At 52.5% G+C, this 21,315-nt stretch overlaps 1 protein-coding gene across 1 annotated transcript in view; it reads left to right on the top strand.

The window, feature by feature from the left end:
* Positions 1-2,750: 2,750 nt before the first annotated feature.
* Positions 2,751-21,315, top strand: part of LOC120041708 (cAMP-specific 3',5'-cyclic phosphodiesterase 4C-like) — a gene marked incomplete at its 3' end in the record, with an annotated part of 31,379 nt that continues 12,814 nt past the window's right edge. The window contains exons 1-8 of the mRNA XM_038986577.1: positions 2,751-2,851; positions 3,188-3,367; positions 3,809-3,919; positions 4,837-5,002; positions 5,193-5,286; positions 15,788-15,843; positions 19,024-19,140; positions 21,172-21,270. Coding sequence (XP_038842505.1) covers positions 2,751-2,851; positions 3,188-3,367; positions 3,809-3,919; positions 4,837-5,002; positions 5,193-5,286; positions 15,788-15,843; positions 19,024-19,140; positions 21,172-21,270 — 924 coding nt within the window. The remainder of the gene's footprint in view (positions 2,852-3,187; positions 3,368-3,808; positions 3,920-4,836; positions 5,003-5,192; positions 5,287-15,787; positions 15,844-19,023; positions 19,141-21,171; positions 21,271-21,315) is intronic.

Genomic DNA, 21,315 nt, shown 5'->3' with positions numbered 1-21,315 from the left:
CAGTCCTCTTCTGGCTGTGCCGGGTGGAGATTATAACAGAACATGGCCAAGATGTTCAAATGTTCATAGATGACCAGCAGGGTCAAATAATAATAATCACAGTGGTTGTAGAGGGTGCACCTCAGGAGTAAATGTCAGTTGGCTTTTCATAGCCGATCATTCAGAGTATCTCTACTGCTCCTGCTGTCTCTAGAGAGTTGAAAACAGCAGGTCTGGGACAGGTAGCACGTCCGGTGAACAGGTCAGGGTTCCATAGCCGCAGGCAGAACAGTTGAAACTGGAGTAGCAGCACGGCCAGGTGGACTGGGGACAGCAAGGAGTCATCAAGCCAGGTAGTCCTGAGGCATGGTCCTAGAGCTCAGGTCCTCCGAGAGAGAGAGAAAGAAAGAAAGAAAGAAAGAGAGAAAGAGAGAAAGAAAGAGAGAAAAAGAGAGAAAGAAAGAGAGAATTAGAGGGTGCATACTTAAATTCACACAGGACACCGGATAAGACAGGAGAAATACTCCAGATATAACAGACTGACCCTAGCCCCCCGACACAAACTATTGCAGCATAAATACTGGAGGCTGAGACAGGAGGGGTCGGGAGACACTGTGGCCCCATCCGACAATACCCCCGGACAGGGCCAAACAGGCAGGATATAACCCCACCCACTTTGCCAAAGCACAGCCCCCACACCACTAGAGGGATATCTTCAACCACCAACTTACTATCCTGAGACAAGGCCGAGTATAGCCCACAAAGATCTCTGCCACGGCACAACCCAAGGGGTGGCGCCAACCTCGAACAGGAAGATCACGTCAGTGACTCAACCCACTCAAGTGACGCACCCCTCCTAGGGACGGCATGGAAGAACACCAGTAAGCCAGTGACTCAGCCCCTGTAATAGGGTTTAGAGGCAGAGAATCCCAGTGGAGAGAGGGGAACCTATCCAATGTAAAACTAATTTTACCTCGGTAGCTGAGTCATTGTCTTGGAAGTGGTGATTCATTAGTATTCTACAATAACAGAACCAAGTATAATAGCACAGTACAACATTACTGTGACACCAAAAACACCACTTTAGTCATCTTGGACTGTAAACCTACAGGACAGTAGATCTCCAGGAAGAGGGTTGGACTGAAAACCTACAGGACGGTAGATCTCCAGGAAGAGGGACTGAAAACCTACAGGACAGTAGATCTCCAGGAAGAAGGTTGGACTGAAAACCTACAGGACAGTAGATCTCCAGGAAGAGGGACTGAAAACCTACAGGACAGTAGATCTCCAGGAAGAGGGACTGAAAACCTACAGGACAGTAGATCTCCAGGAAGAGGGTTGGACTGAAAACCTACAGGACAGTAGATCTCCAGGAAGAGGGTTGGACTGAAAACCTACAGGACAGTAGATCTCCAGGAAGAGGGTTGGACTGAAAACCTACAGGACAGTAGATATCCAGGAAGAGGGTTGGACTGAAAACCTACAGGACAGTAGATCTCCAGGAAGAGGGACTGAAAACCTACAGGACAGTAGATCTCCAGGAAGAGGGTTGGACTGAAAACCTACAGGACAGTAGATCTCCAGGAAGAGGGTTGGACTGAAAACCTACAGGACAGTAGGTCTCCAGGAAGAGGGTTGGGCAGCCCTGGGCTGTAGTTTGTGAACACCATCTGCTCTGATGTTCTCACCAGACAGTAGTTGAGGAAGATATAAATGCATATTCCCATTGAAACAGATTGAGAATCAAATGATTGACATGCAGTTTGGACAATTCACTGGTAAAAACGTGAAGAACTTGGCCAAAGTGTTGTATTTATGTTGGCGACACTGTTCAGTAAAATCATCCTGTTGTCCCGCATTTGGGTATTTTAAATGTGGTCACCCTTTTTCCGCCCCCCCTTCAGTAGTTTCCAGGTGGAGAATGGTTCACCCCCCCCTCTTCAGTAGTTTCCAGGTGGAGAATGGTTCACCCCCCCCTCTTCAGTAGTTTCCAGGTGGAGAATGGTTCACCCCCCCCTCTTCAGTAGTTTCCAGGTGGAGAATGGTTCACACCCCCCTCTTCAGTAGTTTCCAGGTGGAGAATGGTTCATCCCCCCTCTTCAGTAGTTTCCAGGTGGAGAATGGTTCACCCCCCCCTCTTCAGTAGTTTCCAGGTGGAGAATGGTTCACCCCCCCCTCTTCAGTAGTTTCCAGGTGGAGAATGGTTCACCCCCCCCTCTTCAGTAGTTTCCAGGTGGAGAATGGTTCACACCCCCCTCTTCAGTAGTTTCCAGGTGGAGAATGGTTCATCCCCCCTCTTCAGTAGTTTCCAGGTGGAGAATGGTTCACCCCCCCCTCTTCAGTAGTTTCCAGGTGGAGAATGGTTCACCCCCCCCCCCCCCCCCCTCTTCAGTAGTTTCCAGGTGGAGAATGGTTCCCCCCCCCTCTCCAGTAGTTTCCAGGTGGAGAATGGTTCACCCTCCCACCCCCTCTTCAGTAGTTTCCAGGTGGAGAATGGTTCCCCCCCCCTCTCCAGTAGTTTCCAGGTGGAGAATGGTTCACCCCCCCCTCTTCAGTAGTTTCCAGGTGGAGAATGGTTCACACCCCCCTCTTCAGTAGTTTCCAGGTGGAGAATGGTTCATCCCCCCTCTTCAGTAGTTTCCAGGTGGAGAATGGTTCACCCCCCCCTCTTCAGTAGTTTCCAGGTGGAGAATGGTTCACCCCCCCCTCTTCAGTAGTTTCCAGGTGGAGAATGGTTCACCCCCCCCTCTTCAGTAGTTTCCAGGTGGAGAATGGTTCACACCCCCCTCTTCAGTAGTTTCCAGGTGGAGAATGGTTCATCCCCCCTCTTCAGTAGTTTCCAGGTGGAGAATGGTTCACCCCCCCCTCTTCAGTAGTTTCCAGGTGGAGAATGGTTCACCCCCCCCCCCCCCCCCTCTTCAGTAGTTTCCAGGTGGAGAATGGTTCCCCCCCCCTCTCCAGTAGTTTCCAGGTGGAGAATGGTTCACCCTCCCACCCCCTCTTCAGTAGTTTCCAGGTGGAGAATGGTTCCCCCCCCCTCTCCAGTAGTTTCCAGGTGGAGAATGGTTCACCCCCCCCCCCCCCCCCCCCCCCTTCAGTAGTTTCCAGGTGGAGAATGGTTCCCCCCCCCTCTCCAGTAGTTTCCAGGTGGAGAATGGTTTGTCATAATATAATAATCATAGTGTCTCTCTCTTCCCCAACCTCTCAGTGAGCTGGAGAACGGGGTGTCTCCGGGCCATACCCCTCTTGGCTCCCAGAGTCCCAGCCTGACCCTGCACCCATCCTTCCCCCAGGGGGGCCGACGAGAGTCCTTCCTCTACCGGTCAGACTCTGACTACGACATGTCCCCCAAAAACTCAGGCTCACGCAATTCTATCGCCAGCGAAGGGTGAGAAGGGGGGGGGGGGGGGGGGGGGTGTCAGTGTGTGTATGAGTCAAAGAGAGGGGGGGGGGGGGGGTGTCAGTGTGTGTATGAGTCAAACCATTGGCTAATTTGCATTATCATGACTACATATCCTAATATACTCTGTCTCTCGCTCTCTCTGTTTCTAACACTCTCTCTGTTTCTCACTTTCTCTCTCTCTCTCTCTCTCTCTGTCTCTCTCTCTCTCTCTCTCTCGCTCTCTCTGTTTCTAACACTCTCTCTCTCGTTCTCACTTTCTCTCTCTCTCTCTCTCTCTCTCTCTCTCTCTCTTTCTCTCTGTCCCTCTCTCTCTGTCTCTCTCTCTCTCTCTCTCTCTCTCTCTCTCTCTCTCTCTCTCTCTCTCTCTCTCTCTATCTCTCTCTCTCTCTCTCTCTCTCTCTCTCTCTCTCTCCCTCTCCCTTTCAGGCATGCAGGAGAAGACTTCATTGTTACCCCCTTTGCTCAGGTGTTGGCCAGCCTGCGCTCGGTACGGAGCAACTTCACCCTCCTCGCCAACGTCTCCATGCCAACCGTCAAGTCAGTGCTCACCTGTCAATCAAAACATCTAACAGCTGGTCTGCGTCCCAAATCAAATGCTATATAGTCCACTACTTTGGACCAGGGCCCCATAGGCCTGCTATATAGTGATCTACTTTAGACCAGGGCCCCATAGGGCTGCTATATAGTGATCTACTTTAGACCAGGGCCCCATAGGGCTGCTATATAGTGATCTACTTTAGACCAGGACCCCATAGGGCTGCTATATAGTGATCTACTTTAGACCAGGGCCCCATAGGGCTGCTATATAGTGATCTACTTTAGACCAGGACCCTATAGGGCTGCCATATAGTGATCTACTTTAGACCAGGACCCCATAGGGCTGCTATATAGTGATCTACTTTAGACCAGGACCCCATAGGGCTGCTATATAGTGATCTACTTTAGGCCAGGGCCCCATAGGGCTGCTATATAGTGATCTACTTTAGACCAGGACCCCATAGGGCTGCTATATAGTGATCTACTTTAGACCAGGACCCCATAGGGCTGCTATATAGTGATCTACTTTAGACCAGGACCCCATAGGGCTTCCATTTGGTTATTGAGAGTTTCCTACCTCATTTACCCAGATAGCTAGCCAATTAGAATGTGTGTTTTACATGTAACTGGTTTGTAACTGATAACTGATGTGACATGTAGCTCGTCAATGTAATTGGCTGCCTGTCTACCTCGACTAGCCAATAACAATAATGATAGTTATGGGTCACATTTACTCACCACTTTTCAATGGGCCTTTCAATGGGCCTTGTATAACACCGATGTTTAATACTGCCCCCCCCCCCCCCCCCCCACTCTCTCCCGTCTCCCTCAGTCTGAACTTCACTCCCAGACAATGTCAAGCTATTGTAACCCCGTGAGTTCTAACTGGTTGGTGTAATTCCCTGTCTTGTCCACAGGAGGTCTCCACTGGGCGGTGTAGCGCACCACAACCCCAGAGCAGCTCTATCAGATCAACAGTATGAGCAGCTGGCTACAGACACTCTGGAGGAGCTGGACTGGTGTCTGGACCAGCTAGAGACCATCCAGACTCACCGCTCTGTCAGCGATATGGCTTCCAACAAGGTACTACCATGATATAAACACAACCATAATATAACCACAACACAACCATGATATAACCACTACACAACAATATAATCTCACCACAGCTTCAACACTTATGAGCAGTGAACTGACTAACTATACAGTAAAACATCCTCAAACTGCTCCCCCCTTTTTCTCTCTCCCTCCCTCCCTCCCTCCCCTCTCTCAGTTTAAGAGGATGTTAAACAGGGAGCTGTCTCACCTATCAGAGATGAGTCGTTCGGGTAACCAGGTGTCTGAGTACATCTCCAGCACCTTCATGGGTGAGTACATCTACCTGGATATGCCTGTAGTTACCTGTACGTACCTGAAGTAACCTGCCTGTTAATACCTGTATGTCTGTTCATACCTGTCTGTGTATTTACCTGTCTGTTCATATACCTGTCTGTGTATTTACCTGTCTGTTCATACCTGTCTGTCTGTTAATACCTGTCTGTTCATACTGTCTGTGTATTTACCTGTCTGTTCATACCTGTCTATACCGTTCTACATCACTATACCTGTCTACCTGTACTTGGTCTACCTGTATGTGTGTCTGACCCCTAGACCAGCCCAACGAGGTGGAGCTCCTGTCCCCTAGTCTAAAGGAGAAGTCTATGTCTGTCTCTAACCCCTAGACCAGCCCAATGAGGTGGAGCTCTCGTCCCCTAGTCTAAAGGAGAAGTCTATGTGTGTCTCTAACCCCTAGACCAGCCCAACGAGGTGGAGCTGCCGTCCCCTAGTCTAAAGGAGAAGTCTATGTGTGTCTCTAACCCCTAGACCAGCCCAACGAGGTGGAGCTCCCGTCCCCTAGTCTAAAGGAGAAGTCTATGTGTGTCTCTAACCCCTAGACCAGCCCAACGAGGTGGAGCTGCCGTCCCCTAGTCTAAAGGAGAAGTCTATGTGTCTCTAACCCCTAGACCAGCCCAACGAGGTGGAGCTCCCGTCCCCTAGTCTAAAGGAGAAGTCTATGTGTGTCTCTAACCCCTAGACCAGCCCAACGAGGTGGAGCTCTCGTCCCCTAGTCTAAAGGAGAAGTCTATGTCTGTCTCTAACCCCTAGACCAGCCCAACGAGGTGGAGCTGCCGTCCCCTAGTCTAAAGGAGAAGTCTATGTGTGTCTCTAACCCCTAGACCAGCCCAACGAGGTGGAGCTCCTGTCCCCTAGTCTAAAGGAGAAGTCTATGTCTGTCTCTAACCCCTAGACCAGCCCAACGAGGTGGAGCTGCCGTCCCCTAGTCTAAAGGAGAAGTCTATGTGTGTCTCTAACCCCTAGACCAGCCCAACGAGGTGGAGCTGCCGTCCCCTAGTCTAAAGGAGAAGTCTATGTGTGTCTCTAACCCCTAGACCAGCCCAACGAGGTGGAGCTCTCGTCCCCTAGTCTAAAGGAGAAGTCTATGTGTGTCTCTATCCCCTAGACCAGCCCAACGAGGTGGAACTCTCGTCCCCTAGTCTAAAGGAGAAGTCTATGTCTGTCTCTAACCCCTAGACCAGCCCAACGAGGTGGAGCTGCCGTCCCCTAGTCTAAAGGAGAAGTCTATGTCTGTCTCTAACCCCTAGACCAGCCCAACGAGGTGGAGCTGCCGTCCCCTAGTCTAAAGGAGAAGTCTATGTGTGTCTCTAACCCCTAGACCAGCCCAACGAGGTGGAGCTGCCATCCCCTAGTCTAAAGGAGAAGTCTATGTCTGTCTCTAACCCCTAGACCAGCCCAACGAGGTGGAGCTGCCGTCCCCTAGTCTAAAGGAGAAGTCTATGTGTGTCTCTAACCCCTAGACCAGCCCAACGAGGTGGAGCTGCCGTCCCCTAGTCTAAAGGAGAAGTCTATGTGTGTCTCTAACCCCTAGACCAGCCCAACGAGGTGGAGCTCCTGTCCCCTAGTCTAAAGGAGAAGTCTATGTGTGTCTCTATCCCCTAGACCAGCCCAACGAGGTGGAGCTCCTGTCCCCTAGTCTAAAGGAGAAGTCTATGTGTGTCTCTAACCCCTAGACCAGCCCAACGAGGTGGAGCTGCCGTCCCCTAGTCTAAAGGAGAAGTCTATGTCTGTCTCTAACCCCTAGACCAGCCCAACGAGGTGGAGCTGCCGTCCCCTAGTCTAAAGGAGAAGTCTATGTCTGTCTCTAACCCCTAGACCAGCCCAACGAGGTGGAGCTCTCGTCCCCTAGTCTAAAGGAGAAGTCTATGTGTGTCTCTATCCCCTAGACCAGCCCAACGAGGTGGAGCTGCCGTCCCCTAGTCTAAAGGAGAAGTCTATGTGTGTCTCTAACCCCTAGACCAGCCCAACGAGGTGGAGCTGCCGTCCCCTAGTCTAAAGGAGAAGTCTATGTGTGTCTCTAACCCCTAGACCAGCCCAACGAGGTGGAGCTCTCGTCCCCTAGTCTAAAGGAGAAGTCTATGTGTGTCTCTAACCCCTAGACCAGCCCAACGAGGTGGAGCTCCCGTCCCCTAGTCTAAAGGAGAAGTCTATGTGTGTCTCTAACCCCTAGACCAGCCCAACGAGGTGGAGCTCCCGTCCCCTAGTCTAAAGGAGAAGTCTATGTGTGTCTCTAACCCCTAGACCAGCCCAACGAGGTGGAGCTGCCGTCCCCTAGTCTAAAGGAGAAGTCTATGTGTGTCTCTAACCCCTAGACCAGCCCAACGAGGTGGAGCTGCCATCCCCTAGTCTAAAGGAGAAGTCTATGTCTGTCTCTAACCCCTAGACCAGCCCAACGAGGTGGAGCTGCCGTCCCCTAGTCTAAAGGAGAAGTCTATGTGTGTCTCTAACCCCTAGACCAGCCCAACGAGGTGGAGCTGCCGTCCCCTAGTCTAAAGGAGAAGTCTATGTGTGTCTCTAACCCCTAGACCAGCCCAACGAGGTGGAGCTCCTGTCCCCTAGTCTAAAGGAGAAGTCTATGTGTGTCTCTATCCCCTAGACCAGCCCAACGAGGTGGAGCTCCTGTCCCCTAGTCTAAAGGAGAAGTCTATGTGTGTCTCTAACCCCTAGACCAGCCCAACGAGGTGGAGCTGCCGTCCCCTAGTCTAAAGGAGAAGTCTATGTCTGTCTCTGACCCCTAGACCAGCCCAACGAGGTGGAGCTGCCGTCCCCTAGTCTAAAGGAGAAGTCTATGTCTGTCTCTAACCCCTAGACCAGCCCAACGAGGTGGAGCTGCCGTCCCCTAGTCTAAAGGAGAAGTCTATGTCTGTCTCTAACCCCTAGACCAGCCCAACGAGGTGGAGCTCTTGTCCCCTAGTCTAAAGGAGAAGTCTATGTGTGTCTCTATCCCCTAGACCAGCCCAACGAGGTGGAGCTGCCGTCCCCTAGTCTAAAGGAGAAGTCTATGTGTGTCTCTAACCCCTAGACCAGCCCAACGAGGTGGAGCTGCCGTCCCCTAGTCTAAAGGAGAAGTCTATGTGTGTCTCTAACCCCTAGACCAGCCCAACGAGGTGGAGCTCTCGTCCCCTAGTCTAAAGGAGAAGTCTATGTGTGTCTCTAACCCCTAGACCAGCCCAACGAGGTGGAGCTCCCGTCCCCTAGTCTAAAGGAGAAGTCTATGTGTGTCTCTAACCCCTAGACCAGCCCAACGAGGTGGAGCTCCCGTCCCCTAGTCTAAAGGAGAAGTCTATGTGTGTCTCTAACCCCTAGACCAGCCCAACGAGGTGGAGCTGCCGTCCCCTAGTCTAAAGGAGAAGTCTATGTCTGTCTCTAACCCCTAGACCAGCCCAACGAGGTGGAGCTCCCGTCCCCTAGTCTAAAGGAGAAGTCTATGTGTGTCTCTAACCCCTAGACCAGCCCAACGAGGTGGAGCTGCCGTCCCCTAGTCTAAAGGAGAAGTCTATGTGTGTCTCTAACCCGTAGACCAGCCGAACGAGGTGGAGCTCTCGTCCCCTAGTCTAAAGGAGAAGTCTATGTGTGTCTCTAACCCCTAGACCAGCCCAACGAGGTGGAGCTCTCGTCCCCTAGTCTAAAGGAGAAGTCTATGTGTGTCTCTAACCCCTAGACCAGCCCAACGAGGTGGAGCTGCCGTCCCCTAGTCTAAAGGAGAAGTCTATGTGTGTCTCTAACCCCTAGACCAGCCCAACGAGGTGGAGCTCCTGTCCCCTAGTCTAAAGGAGAAGTCTATGTGTGTCTCTAACCCCTAGACCAGCCCAACGAGGTGGAGCTGCCGTCCCCTAGTCTAAAGGAGAAGTCTATGTCTGTCTCTAACCCCTAGACAAGCCCAAAGAGGTGGAGCTGCCGTCCCCTAGTCTAAAGGAGAAGTCTATGTGTGTCTCTAACCCCTAGACCAGCCCAACGAGGTGGAGCTGCCGTCCCCTAGTCTAAAGGAGAAGTCTATGTGTGTCTCTAACCCCTAGACCAGCCCAACGAGGTGGAGCTCCTGTCCCCTAGTCTAAAGGAGAAGTCTATGTGTGTCTCTAACCCCTAGACCAGCCCAACGAGGTGGAGCTCCTGTCCCCTAGTCTAAAGGAGAAGTCTATGTGTGTCTCTAACCCCTAGACCAGCCCAACGAGGTGGAGCTGCCGTCCCCTAGTCTAAAGGAGAAGTCTATGTGTGTCTCTAACCCCTAGACCAGCCCAACGAGGTGGAGCTGCCGTCCCCTAGTCTAAAGGAGAAGTCTATGTCTGTCTCTGACCCCTAGACCAGCCCAACGAGGTGGAGCTGCCGTCCCCTAGTCTAAAGGAGAAGTCTATGTCTGTCTCTAACCCCTAGACCAGCCCAATGAGGTGGAGCTCTCGTCCCCTAGTCTAAAGGAGAAGTCTATGTGTGTCTCTCCCCTAGACCAGCCCAACGAGGTGGAGCTCTCGTCCCCTAGTCTAAAGGAGAAGTCTATGTGTGTCTCTATCCCCTAGACCAGCCCAACGAGGTGGAGCTGCCGTCCCCTAGTCTAAAGGAGAAGTCTATGTGTGTCTCTATCCCCTAGACCAGCCCAACGAGGTGGAGCTGCCGTCCCCTAGTCTAAAGGAGAAGTCTATGTGTCTCTAACCCCTAGACCAGCCCAACGAGGTGGAGCTGCCGTCTCCTAGTCTAAAGGAGAAGTCTATGTGTGTCTCTAACCCCTAGACCAGCCCAACGAGGTGGAGCTCTCGTCCCCTAGTCTAAAGGAGAAGTCTATGTGTGTCTCTAACCCCTAGACCAGCCCAACGAGGTGGAGCTGCCGTCCCCTAGTCTAAAGGAGAAGTCTATGTCTGTCTCTAACCCCTAGACCAGCCCAACGAGGTGGAGCTCCCGTCCCCTAGTCTAAAGGAGAAGTCTATGTGTGTCTCTATCCCCTAGACCAGCCCAACGAGGTGGAGCTGCCGTCCCCTAGTCTAAAGGAGAAGTCTATGTCTGTCTCTAACCCCTAGACCAGCCCAACGAGGTGGAGCTCTCGTCCCCTAGTCTAAAGGAGAAGTCTATGTGTGTCTCTAACCCCTAGACCAGCCCAACGAGGTGGAGCTGCCGTCCCCTAGTCTAAAGGAGAAGTCTATGTCTGTCTCTAACCCCTAGACCAGCCCAACGAGGTGGAGCTCCCGTCCCCTAGTCTAAAGGAGAAGTCTATGTGTGTCTCTAACCCCTAGACCAGCCCAACGAGGTGGAGCTGCCGTCCCCTAGTCTAAAGGAGAAGTCTATGTGTGTCTCTAACCCCTAGACCAGCCCAACGAGGTGGAGCTCTCGTCCCCTAGTCTAAAGGAGAAGTCTATGTGTGTCTCTAACCCCTAGACCAGCCCAACGAGGTGGAGCTGCCGTCCCCTAGTCTAAAGGAGAAGTCTATGTCTGTCTCTAACCCCTAGACCAGCCCAACGAGGTGGAGCTCTCGTCCCCTAGTCTAAAGGAGAAGTCTATGTGTGTCTCTATCCCCTAGACCAGCCCAACGAGGTGGAGCTCTCGTCCCCTAGTCTAAAGGAGAAGTCTATGTGTGTCTCTAACCCCTAGACCAGCCCAACGAGGTGGAGCTGCCGTCCCCTAGTCTAAAGGAGAAGTCTATGTGTGTCTCTAACCCCTAGACCAGCCCAACGAGGTGGAGCTCCTGTCCCCTAGTCTAAAGGAGAAGTCTATGTGTGTCTCTAACCCCTAGACCAGCCCAACGAGGTGGAGCTGCCGTCCCCTAGTCTAAAGGAGAAGTCTATGTCTGTCTCTAACCCCTAGACAAGCCCAAAGAGGTGGAGCTGCCGTCCCCTAGTCTAAAGGAGAAGTCTATGTGTGTCTCTAACCCCTAGACCAGCCCAACGAGGTGGAGCTGCCGTCCCCTAGTCTAAAGGAGAAGTCTATGTCTGTCTCTAACCCCTAGACAAGCCCAAAGAGGTGGAGCTGCCGTCCCCTAGTCTAAAGGAGAAGTCTATGTGTGTCTCTAACCCCTAGACCAGCCCAACGAGGTGGAGCTGCCGTCCCCTAGTCTAAAGGAGAAGTCTATGTCTGTCTCTAACCCCTAGACAAGCCCAAAGAGGTGGATCTGCCGTCCCCTAGTCTAAAGGAGAAGTCTATGTGTGTCTCTAACCCCTAGACCAGCCCAACGAGGTGGAGCTGCCGTCCCCTAGTCTAAAGGAGAAGTCTATGTCTGTCTCTAACCCCTAGACAAGCCCAAAGAGGTGGAGCTGCCGTCCCCTAGTCTAAAGGAGAAGTCTATGTGTGTCTCTAACCCCTAGACCAGCCCAACGAGGTGGAGCTGCCGTCCCCTAGTCTAAAGGAGAAGTCTATGTGTGTCTCTAACCCCTAGACCAGCCCAACGAGGTGGAGCTCCTGTCCCCTAGTCTAAAGGAGAAGTCTATGTGTGTCTCTAACCCCTAGACCAGCCCAACGAGGTGGAGCTCCTGTCCCCTAGTCTAAAGGAGAAGTCTATGTGTGTCTCTAACCCCTAGACCAGCCCAACGAGGTGGAGCTGCCGTCCCCTAGTCTAAAGGAGAAGTCTATGTGTGTCTCTAACCCCTAGACCAGCCCAACGAGGTGGAGCTGCCGTCCCCTAGTCTAAAGGAGAAGTCTATGTCTGTCTCTGACCCCTAGACCAGCCCAACGAGGTGGAGCTGCCGTCCCCTAGTCTAAAGGAGAAGTCTATGTCTGTCTCTAACCCCTAGACCAGCCCAACGAGGTGGAGCTCTCGTCCCCTAGTCTAAAGGAGAAGTCTATGTGTGTCTCTCCCCTAGACCAGCCCAACGAGGTGGAGCTCTCGTCCCCTAGTCTAAAGGAGAAGTCTATGTGTGTCTCTATCCCCTAGACCAGCCCAACGAGGTGGAGCTGCCGTCCCCTAGTCTAAAGGAGAAGTCTATGTGTGTCTCTATCCCCTAGACCAGCCCAACGAGGTGGAGCTGCCGTCCCTTAGTCTAAAGGAGAAGTCTATGTGTGTCTCTAACCCCTAGACCAGCCCAACGAGGTGGAGCTGCCGTCCCCTAGTCTAAAGGAGAAGTCTATGTGTGTCTCTAACCCCTAGACCAGCCCAACGAGGTGGAGCTCTCGTCCCCTAGTCTAAAGGAGAAGTCTATGTGTGTCTCTAACCCCTAGACCAGCCCAACGAGGTGGAGCTGCCGTCCCCTAGTCTAAAGGAGAAGTCTATGTCTGTCTCTAACCCCTAGACCAGCCCAACGAGGTGGAGCTCCCGTCCCCTAGTCTAAAGGAGAAGTCTATGTGTGTCTCTATCCCCTAGACCAGCCCAACGAGGTGGAGCTGCCGTCCCCTAGTCTAAAGGAGAAGTCTATGTCTGTCTCTAACCCCTAGACCAGCCCAACGAGGTGGAGCTCTCGTCCCCTAGTCTAAAGGAGAAGTCTATGTGTGTCTCTAACCCCTAGACCAGCCCAACGAGGTGGAGCTGCCGTCCCCTAGTCTAAAGGAGAAGTCTATGTCTGTCTCTAACCCCTAGACCAGCCCAACGAGGTGGAGCTCCCGTCCCCTAGTCTAAAGGAGAAGTCTATGTGTGTCTCTAACCCCTAGACCAGCCCAACGAGGTGGAGCTGCCGTCCCCTAGTCTAAAGGAGAAGTCTATGTGTGTCTCTAACCCCTAGACCAGCCCAACGAGGTGGAGCTCTCGTCCCCTAGTCTAAAGGAGAAGTCTATGTGTGTCTCTAACCCCTAGACCAGCCCAACGAGGTGGAGCTGCCGTCCCCTAGTCTAAAGGAGAAGTCTATGTCTGTCTCTAACCCCTAGACCAGCCCAACGAGGTGGAGCTCTCGTCCCCTAGTCTAAAGGAGAAGTCTATGTGTGTCTCTATCCCCTAGACCAGCCCAACGAGGTGGAGCTCTCGTCCACCAGGTCTAAAGGAGAAGTCTATGTGTGTCTCTAACCCCTAGACCAGCCCAACGAGGTGGAGCTGCCGTCCCCTAGTCTAAAGGAGAAGTCTATGTGTGTCTCTAACCCCTAGACCAGCCCAACGAGGTGGAGCTCCTGTCCCCTAGTCTAAAGGAGAAGTCTATGTGTGTCTCTAACCCCTAGACCAGCCCAACGAGGTGGAGCTGCCGTCCCCTAGTCTAAAGGAGAAGTCTATGTCTGTCTCTAACCCCTAGACAAGCCCAAAGAGGTGGAGCTGCCGTCCCCTAGTCTAAAGGAGAATGTCTATGTGTGTCTCTAACCCCTAGACCAGCCCAACGAGGTGGAGCTGCCGTCCCCTAGTCTAAAGGAGAAGTCTATGTGTGTCTCTAACCCCTAGACCAGCCCAACGAGGTGGAGCTCCTGTCCCCTAGTCTAAAGGAGAAGTCTATGTGTGTCTCTATCCCCTAGACCAGCCCAACGAGGTGGAGCTGCCGTCCCCTAGTCTAAAGGAGAAGTCTATGTGTGTCTCTAACCCCTAGACCAGCCCAACGAGGTGGAGCTGCCATCCCCTAGTCTAAAAGAGAAGTCTATGTGTGTCTCTAACCCCTAGACCAGCCCAACGAGGTGGAGCTGCCGTCCCCTAGTCTAAAGGAGAAGTCTATGTGTGTCTCTAACCCCTAGACCAGCCCAACGACGTGGAGCTGCCGTCCCCTAGTCTAAAGGAGAAGTCTATGTGTGTCTCTAACCCCTAGACCAGCCCAACGAGGTGGAGCTGCCGTCCCCTAGTCTAAAGGAGAAGTCTATGTGTGTCTCTAACCCCTAGACCAGCCCAACGAGGTGGAGCTGCCGTCCCCTAGTCTAAAGGAGAAGTCTATGTGTGTCTCTAACCCCTAGACCAGCCCAACGAGGTGGAGCTGCCGTCCCCTAGTCTAAAGGAGAAGTCTATGTGTGTCTCTAACCCCTAGACCAGCCCAACGAGGTGGAGCTGCCGTCCCCTAGTCTAAAGGAGAAGTCTATGTGTGTCTCTAACCCCTAGACCAGCCCAACGAGGTGGAGCTCTCGTCCCCTAGTCTAAAGGAGAAGTCTATGTGTGTCTCTAACCCCTAGACCAGCCCAACGAGGTGGAGCTGCCGTCCCCTAGTCTAAAGGAGAAGTCTATGTGTGTCTCTAACCCCTAGACCAGCCCAACGAGGTGGAGCTCTCGTCCCCTAGTCTAAAGGAGAAGTCTATGTGTGTCTCTAACCCCTAGACCAGCCCAACGAGGTGGAGCTGCCGTCCCCTAGTCTAAAGGAGAAGTCTATGTGTGTCTCTAACCCCTAGACCAGCCCAACGAGGTGGAGCTGCCGTCCCCTAGTCTAAAGGAGAAGTCTATGTCTGTCTCTAACCCCTAGACCAGCCCAACGAGGTGGAGCTGCCGTCCCCTAGTCTAAAGGAGAAGTCTATGTGTGTCTCTAACCCCTAGACCAGCCCAACGAGGTGGAGCTGCCGTCCCTTAGTCTAAAGGAGAAGTCTATGTGTGTCTCTAACCCCTAGACCAGCCCAACGAGGTGGAGCTGCCGTCCCCTAGTCTAAAGGAGAAGTCTATGTCTGTCTCTAACCCCTAGACCAGCCCAACGAGGTGGAGCTGCCGTCCCCTAGTCTAAAGGAGAAGTCTATGTGTGTCTCTAACCCCTAGACCAGCCCAACGAGGTGGAGCTGCCGTCCCCTAGTCTAAAGGAGAAGTCTATGTGTGTCTCTAACCCCTAGACCAGCCCAACGAGGTGGAGCTGCCGTCCCCTAGTCTAAAGGAGAAGTCTATGTGTGTCTCTAACCCCTAGACCAGCCCAACGAGGTGGAGCTCTCGTCCCCTAGTCTAAAGGAGAAGTCTATGTGTGTCTCTAACCCCTAGACCAGCCCAACGAGGTGGAGCTGCCGTCCCCTAGTCTAAAGGAGAAGTCTATGTGTGTCTCTAACCCCTAGACCAGCCCAACGAGGTGGAGCTCCCGTCCCCTAGTCTAAAGGAGAAGTCTATGTGTGTCTCTAACCCCTAGACCAGCCCAACGAGGTGGAGCTCTCGTCCCCTAGTCTAAAGGAGAAGTCTATGTGTGTCTCTAACCCCTAGACCAGCCCAACGAGGTGGAGCTGCCGTCCCCTAGTCTAAAGGAGAAGTCTATGTCTGTCTCTAACCCCTAGACCAGCCCAACGAGGTGGAGCTGCCGTCCCCTAGTCTAAAGGAGAAGTCTATGTGTGTCTCTAACCCCTAAACCAGCCCAACGAGGTGGAGCTGCCGTCCCCTAGTCTAAAGGAGAAGTCTATGTGTGTCTCTAACCCCTAGACCAGCCCAACGAGGTGGAGCTGCCGTCCCCTAGTCTAAAGGAGAAGTCTATGTGTGTCTCTAACCCCTAGACCAGCCCAACGAGGTGGAGCTCCCGTCCCCTAGTCTAAAGGAGAAGTCTATGTCTGTCTCTAACCCCTAGACCAGCCCAACGAGGTGGAGCTCCCGTCCCCTAGTCTAAAGGAGAAGTCTATGTGTGTCTCTAACCCCTAGACCAGCCCAACGAGGTGGAGCTGCCGTCCCCTAGTCTAAAGGAGAAGTCTATGTGTGTCTCTAACCCCTAGACCAGCCCAACGACGTGGAGCTGCCGTCCCCTAGTCTAAAGGAGAAGTCTATGTCTGTCTCTAACCCCTAGACCAGCCCAACGAGGTGGAGCTGCCGTCCCCTAGTCTAAAGGAGAAGTCTATGTGTGTCTCTAACCCCTAGACCAGCCCAACGAGGTGGAGCTGCCGTCCCCTAGTCTAAAGGAGAAGTCTATGTCTGTCTCTAACCCCTAGACCAGCCCAACGAGGTGGAGCTGCCGTCCCCTAGTCTAAAGGAGAAGTCTATGTGTGTCTCTAACCCCTAGACCAGCCCAACGAGGTGGAGCTGCCGTCCCCTAGTCTAAAGGAGAAGTCTATGTGTGTCTCTAACCCCTAGACCAGCCCAACGAGGTGGAGCTGCCGTCCCCTAGTCTAAAGGAGAAGTCTATGTCTGTCTCTAACCCCTAGACCAGCCCAACGAGGTGGAGCTGCCGTCCCCTAGTCTAAAGGAGAAGTCTATGTGTGTCTCTAACCCCTAGACCAGCCCAACGAGGTGGAGCTCCCGTCCCCTAGTCTAAAGGAGAAGTCTATGTGTGTCTCTAACCCCTAGACCAGCCCAACGAGGTGGAGCTCCCGTCCCCTAGTCTAAAGGAGAAGTCTATGTGTGTCTCTATCCCCTAGACCAGCCCAACGAGGTGGAGCTGCCGTCCCCTAGTCTAAAGGAGAAGTCTATGTGTGTCTCTAACCCCTAGACCAGCCCAACGAGGTGGAGCTGCCGTCCCCTAGTCTAAAGGAGAAGTCTATGTCTGTCTCTAACCCCTAGACCAGCCCAACGAGGTGGAGCTGCCGTCCCCTAGTCTAAAGGAGAAGTCTATGTCTGTCTCTAACCCCTAGACCAGCCCAACGAGGTGGAGCTGCCGTCCCCTAGTCTAAAGGAGAAGTCTATGTGTGTCTCTAACCCCTAGACCAGCCCAACGAGGTGGAGCTCCCGTCCCCTAGTCTAAAGGAGAAGTCTATGTCTGTCTCTAACCCCTAGACCAGCCCAACGAGGTGGAGCTGCCGTCCCCTAGTCTAAAGGAGAAGTCTATGTGTGTCTCTAACCCCTAGACCAGCCCAACGAGGTGGAGCTGCCGTCCCCTAGTCTAAAGGAGAAGTCTATGTGTGTCTCTAACCCCTAGACCAGCCCAACGAGGTGGAGCTCTCGTCCCCTAGTCTAAAGGAGAAGTCTATGTGTGTCTCTAACCCCTAGACCAGCCCAACGAGGTGGAGCTGCCGTCCCTTAGTCTAAAGGAGAAGTCTATGTGTGTCTCTAACCCCTAGACCAGCCCAACGAGGTGGAGCTGCCGTCCCCTAGTCTAAAGGAGAAGTCTATGTGTGTCTCTAACCCATAGACCAGCCCAACGAGGTGGAGCTCCCGTCCCCTAGTCTAAAGGAGAAGTCTATGTGTGTCTCTAACCCCTAGACCAGCCCAACGAGGTGGAGCTGCCGTCCCCTAGTCTAAAGGAGAAGTCTATGTCTGTCTCTAACCCCTAGACCAGCCCAACGAGGTGGAGCTCCCGTCCCCTAGTCTAAAGGAGAAGTCTATGTGTGTCTCTATCCCCTAGACCAGCCCAACGAGGTGGAGCTGCCGTCCCCTAGTCTAAAGGAGAAGTCTATGTGTGTCTCTAACCCCTAGACCAGCCCAACGAGGTGGAGCTGCCGTCCCCTAGTCTAAAGGAGAAGTCTATGTGTGTCTCTAACCCCTAGACCAGCCCAACGAGGTGGAGCTGCCGTCCCCTAGTCTAAAGGAGAAGTCTATGTCTGTCTCTAACCCCTAGACCAGCCCAACGAGGTGGAGCTGCCGTCCCCTAGTCTAAAGGAGAAGTCTATGTGTGTCTCTAACCCCTAGACCAGCCCAACGAGGTGGAGCTCCCGTCCCCTAGTCTAAAGGAGAAGTCTATGTCTGTCTCTAACCCCTAGACCAGCCCAACGAGGTGGAGCTGCCGTCCCCTAGTCTAAAGGAGAAGTCTATGTGTGTCTCTAACCCCTAGACCAGCCCAACGAGGTGGAGCTGCCGTCCCCTAGTCTAAAGGAGAAGTCTATGTGTGTCTCTAACCCCTAGACCAGCCCAACGAGGTGGAGCTCTCGTCCCCTAGTCTAAAGGAGAAGTCTATGTGTGTCTCTAACCCCTAGACCAGCCCAACGAGGTGGAGCTGCCGTCCCTTAGTCTAAAGGAGAAGTCTATGTGTGTCTCTAACCCCTAGACCAGCCCAACGAGGTGGAGCTGCCGTCCCCTAGTCTAAAGGAGAAGTCTATGTGTGTCTCTAACCCCTAGACCAGCCCAACGAGGTGGAGCTCCCGTCCCCTAGTCTAAAGGAGAAGTCTATGTGTGTCTCTAACCCCTAGACCAGCCCAACGAGGTGGAGCTGCCGTCCCCTAGTCTAAAGGAGAAGTCTATGTCTGTCTCTAACCCCTAGACCAGCCCAACGAGGTGGAGCTGCCGTCCCCTAGTCTAAAGGAGAAGTCTATGTCTGTCTCTAACCCCTAGACCAGCCCAACGAGGTGGAGCTCCCGTCCCCTAGTCTAAAGGAGAAGTCTATGTGTGTCTCTAACCCCTAGACCAGCCCAACGAGGTGGAGCTGCCGTCCCCTAGTCTAAAGGAGAAGTCTATGTGTGTCTCTAACCCCTAGACCAGCCCAACGAGGTGGAGCTGCCGTCCCCTAGTCTAAAGGAGAAGTCTATGTGTGTCTCTAACCCCTAGACCAGCCCAACGAGGTGGAGCTCCCGTCCCCTAGTCTAAAGGAGAAGTCTATGTGTGTCTCTAACCCCTAGACCAGCCCAACGAGGTGGAGCTGCCGTCCCCTAGTCTAAAGGAGAAGTCTATGTCTGTCTCTAACCCCTAGACCAGCCCAACGAGGTGGAGCTGCCGTCCCCTAGTCTAAAGGAGAAGTCTATGTCTGTCTCTAACCCCTAGACCAGCCCAACGAGGTGGAGCTCTCGTCCCCTAGTCTAAAGGAGAAGTCTATGTGTGTCTCTAACCCCTAGACCAGCCCAACGAGGTGGAGCTCCCGTCCCCTAGTCTAAAGGAGAAGTCTATGTCTGTCTCTAACCCCTAGACCAGCCCAACGAGGTGGAGCTGCCGTCCCCTAGTCTAAAGGAGAAGTCTATGTGTGTCTCTAACCCCTAGACCAGCCCAACGAGGTGGAGCTGCCGTCCCCTAGTCTAAAGGAGAAGTCTATGTCTGTCTCTAACCCCTAGACCAGCCCAACGAGGTGGAGCTCCCGTCCCCTAGTCTAAAGGAGAAGTCTATGAGTCAGATTAGCGGAGTGAGGAATCTGTCCCACAGCTCCACTCTGTCCTCCTCTTCTGTCCCGCGCTTTGGAGTCAACACTGAACAGGAGGACCAGCTAGCCAGGGTAAAGTATGCAAGGCTCGCTCATATGCACACACGCACACACGCAGGCACGCACGCACGCACGCACACACACACACACACACACACACACAAAGGCACGCACCATAACACGTACGTACACACACATACAGTCTTGGCCAAAAGATTTGAGAATGACACAAAAATTAATTTCCACAAAGTTTGCTGCTTCTGTGTTTTAAGATATTTTTGTCAGATGCTACTATGGAATACGGAAGTATAATTACAAGCATTTCATAAGTGTCAAAGGCTTTTATTGACAAATACATGAAGTTGATGCAAAGAGTCAATATTTGCAGTGTTGACCCTTCTTTTTCAAGACCTCTGCAATCCGCCCTGGCATGCTGTCAATTAACATCTGGGCCACATCCTGACTGATGGCAGCCCATTCTTCCATAATCAATGCTTGGAGATTGTCAGAATTTGTGGGTTTTTGTTTGTCCACCTGCCTCTTGAGGATTGACCACAAGGTCTCAATGGGATTAAGATCTGGGGAGTTTCCTGGCCATGGACCCAAAATATCGATGTTTTGTTCCCCGACCCACTTAGTTATCACTTTTGCCTTATGGCAAGGTGCTCCATCATGCTGGAAAATGCATTGTTCGTCACCAAACTGTTCCTGGATGGTTGGGAGAAGTTGCTCTCGGAGGATGTGTTGGTACCATTCTTTATTCATGGCTGTGTTCTTAGGCAAAATTGTGAGTGAGCCCACTCCTTTGGCTGAGAAGCAACCCCACACATGAATGGTCTCAGGATGCTTTACTGTTGGCATGACACAGGACTGATGGTAACACTCACCGTGTCTTCTCCGGACAAGCTTTTTTCCGGATGCCACAAACAATCGGAAAGGGGATTCATCAGTGAAAATGAGTTTACCCTAGTCCTCAGCAGTCCAATCCCTGTACCTTTTGCAGAATATCAGTCTGTCCCTGATGTTTTTCATGGAGAGAAGTGGCTTCTTTGCTGCCCTTCTTGACACCAGGCCACCCTCCAAAAGTCATCGCTTCACTGTGCGTGCAGATGCACTCACACCTGCCTGCTGCCATTCCTGAATAAGCTCTGTACTGGTGGAGCCCCGATCCTGCAGCTGAATCAACTTTAGGAGACGGTCCTGGCGCTTGCTGGACTTTCTTGGGCACCTTGAAGCCTTCCTCACAACAATTGAACCGCTCTCCTTGAAGTTCTTGATGATCCGATAAATGGTTGATTTAGGTGCAATCTTACTGGCAGCAATATCCTTGCCTGTGAAGCCCTTTTTGTGCAAAGCAATGATGACGGCACATGTTTCCTTGCAGAGGAAGAACAATGATTCCAAGCCCCACCCTCCTTTTGAAGCTTCCAGTCTGTTATTCGAACTCAATCAGCATGACAGAGTGATCTCCAGCCTTGTCCTCGTCAACACTCACACCTGTGTTAACTAGAGAATCACCGACATGATGTCAGCTGGTCCTTTTGTGGCAGGACTGAAATGCAGTGGAAATGTTTTTTGGGGGGATTCAGTTCATTTGCATGGCAAAGAGGGACTTTACAATTAATTGCAATTCATCTGATCTCTCTTCATAACATTCTGGAGTGTTTGCAAACTGCCATCATACAAACTGAGGCAGCAGACTTTGTGAAAATGTATATTTGTGTCATTCTCAAAACCTTTGGCCACGACTGTACATAAACAAATACCTTCTCAGTCAATCAGTCAAGGTTACTAGACTCAGCTCATTACCTCACTCAAGGCTTCACACGCTCTCTTTGTGTGTGCCTGCTTGCGTATGTGTGTGTCTGCGTGTGTATATGTGCCTGCCTGTGTGTGTGTGTGTGTGTGTGTGTGTGTGTGTGTGTGTGTGTGTGTGTGTGTGTGTGTGTGTGTGTGTGTGTGCGTGCGTGCGTGCGTGCGTGCGTGCGTGCGTGCGTGCGTGCGTGCGCGCGCGTGCGTGCGTGTGTGTGTGTGTGTGTCTGTGTGTGTGTGTGTGTGTGTGTGTCTGTGTGTGTGTGTGTGTCTGTGTGTGTGTGTGTGTAGGAGCTAGAGGACCTGGACAAGTGGAGTTTCAACATCTTCAGAGTGTCAGAGTTCTCCAACAGCAGGCCTCTCAGCTGCATCATGTACGCCATCTTCCAGGTACATGGAGTTAGACACGCTGTGTGTGCTTTGGTTTTACTATCC

This window comes from Salvelinus namaycush, unplaced genomic scaffold (assembly GCF_016432855.1).
Source record: "Salvelinus namaycush isolate Seneca unplaced genomic scaffold, SaNama_1.0 Scaffold514, whole genome shotgun sequence".
NCBI lineage: Eukaryota > Metazoa > Chordata > Actinopteri > Salmoniformes > Salmonidae > Salvelinus > Salvelinus namaycush.
Note: the sequence above shows the minus strand (reverse complement) of the source record. Positions and strands in the feature narration are given on the sequence as shown.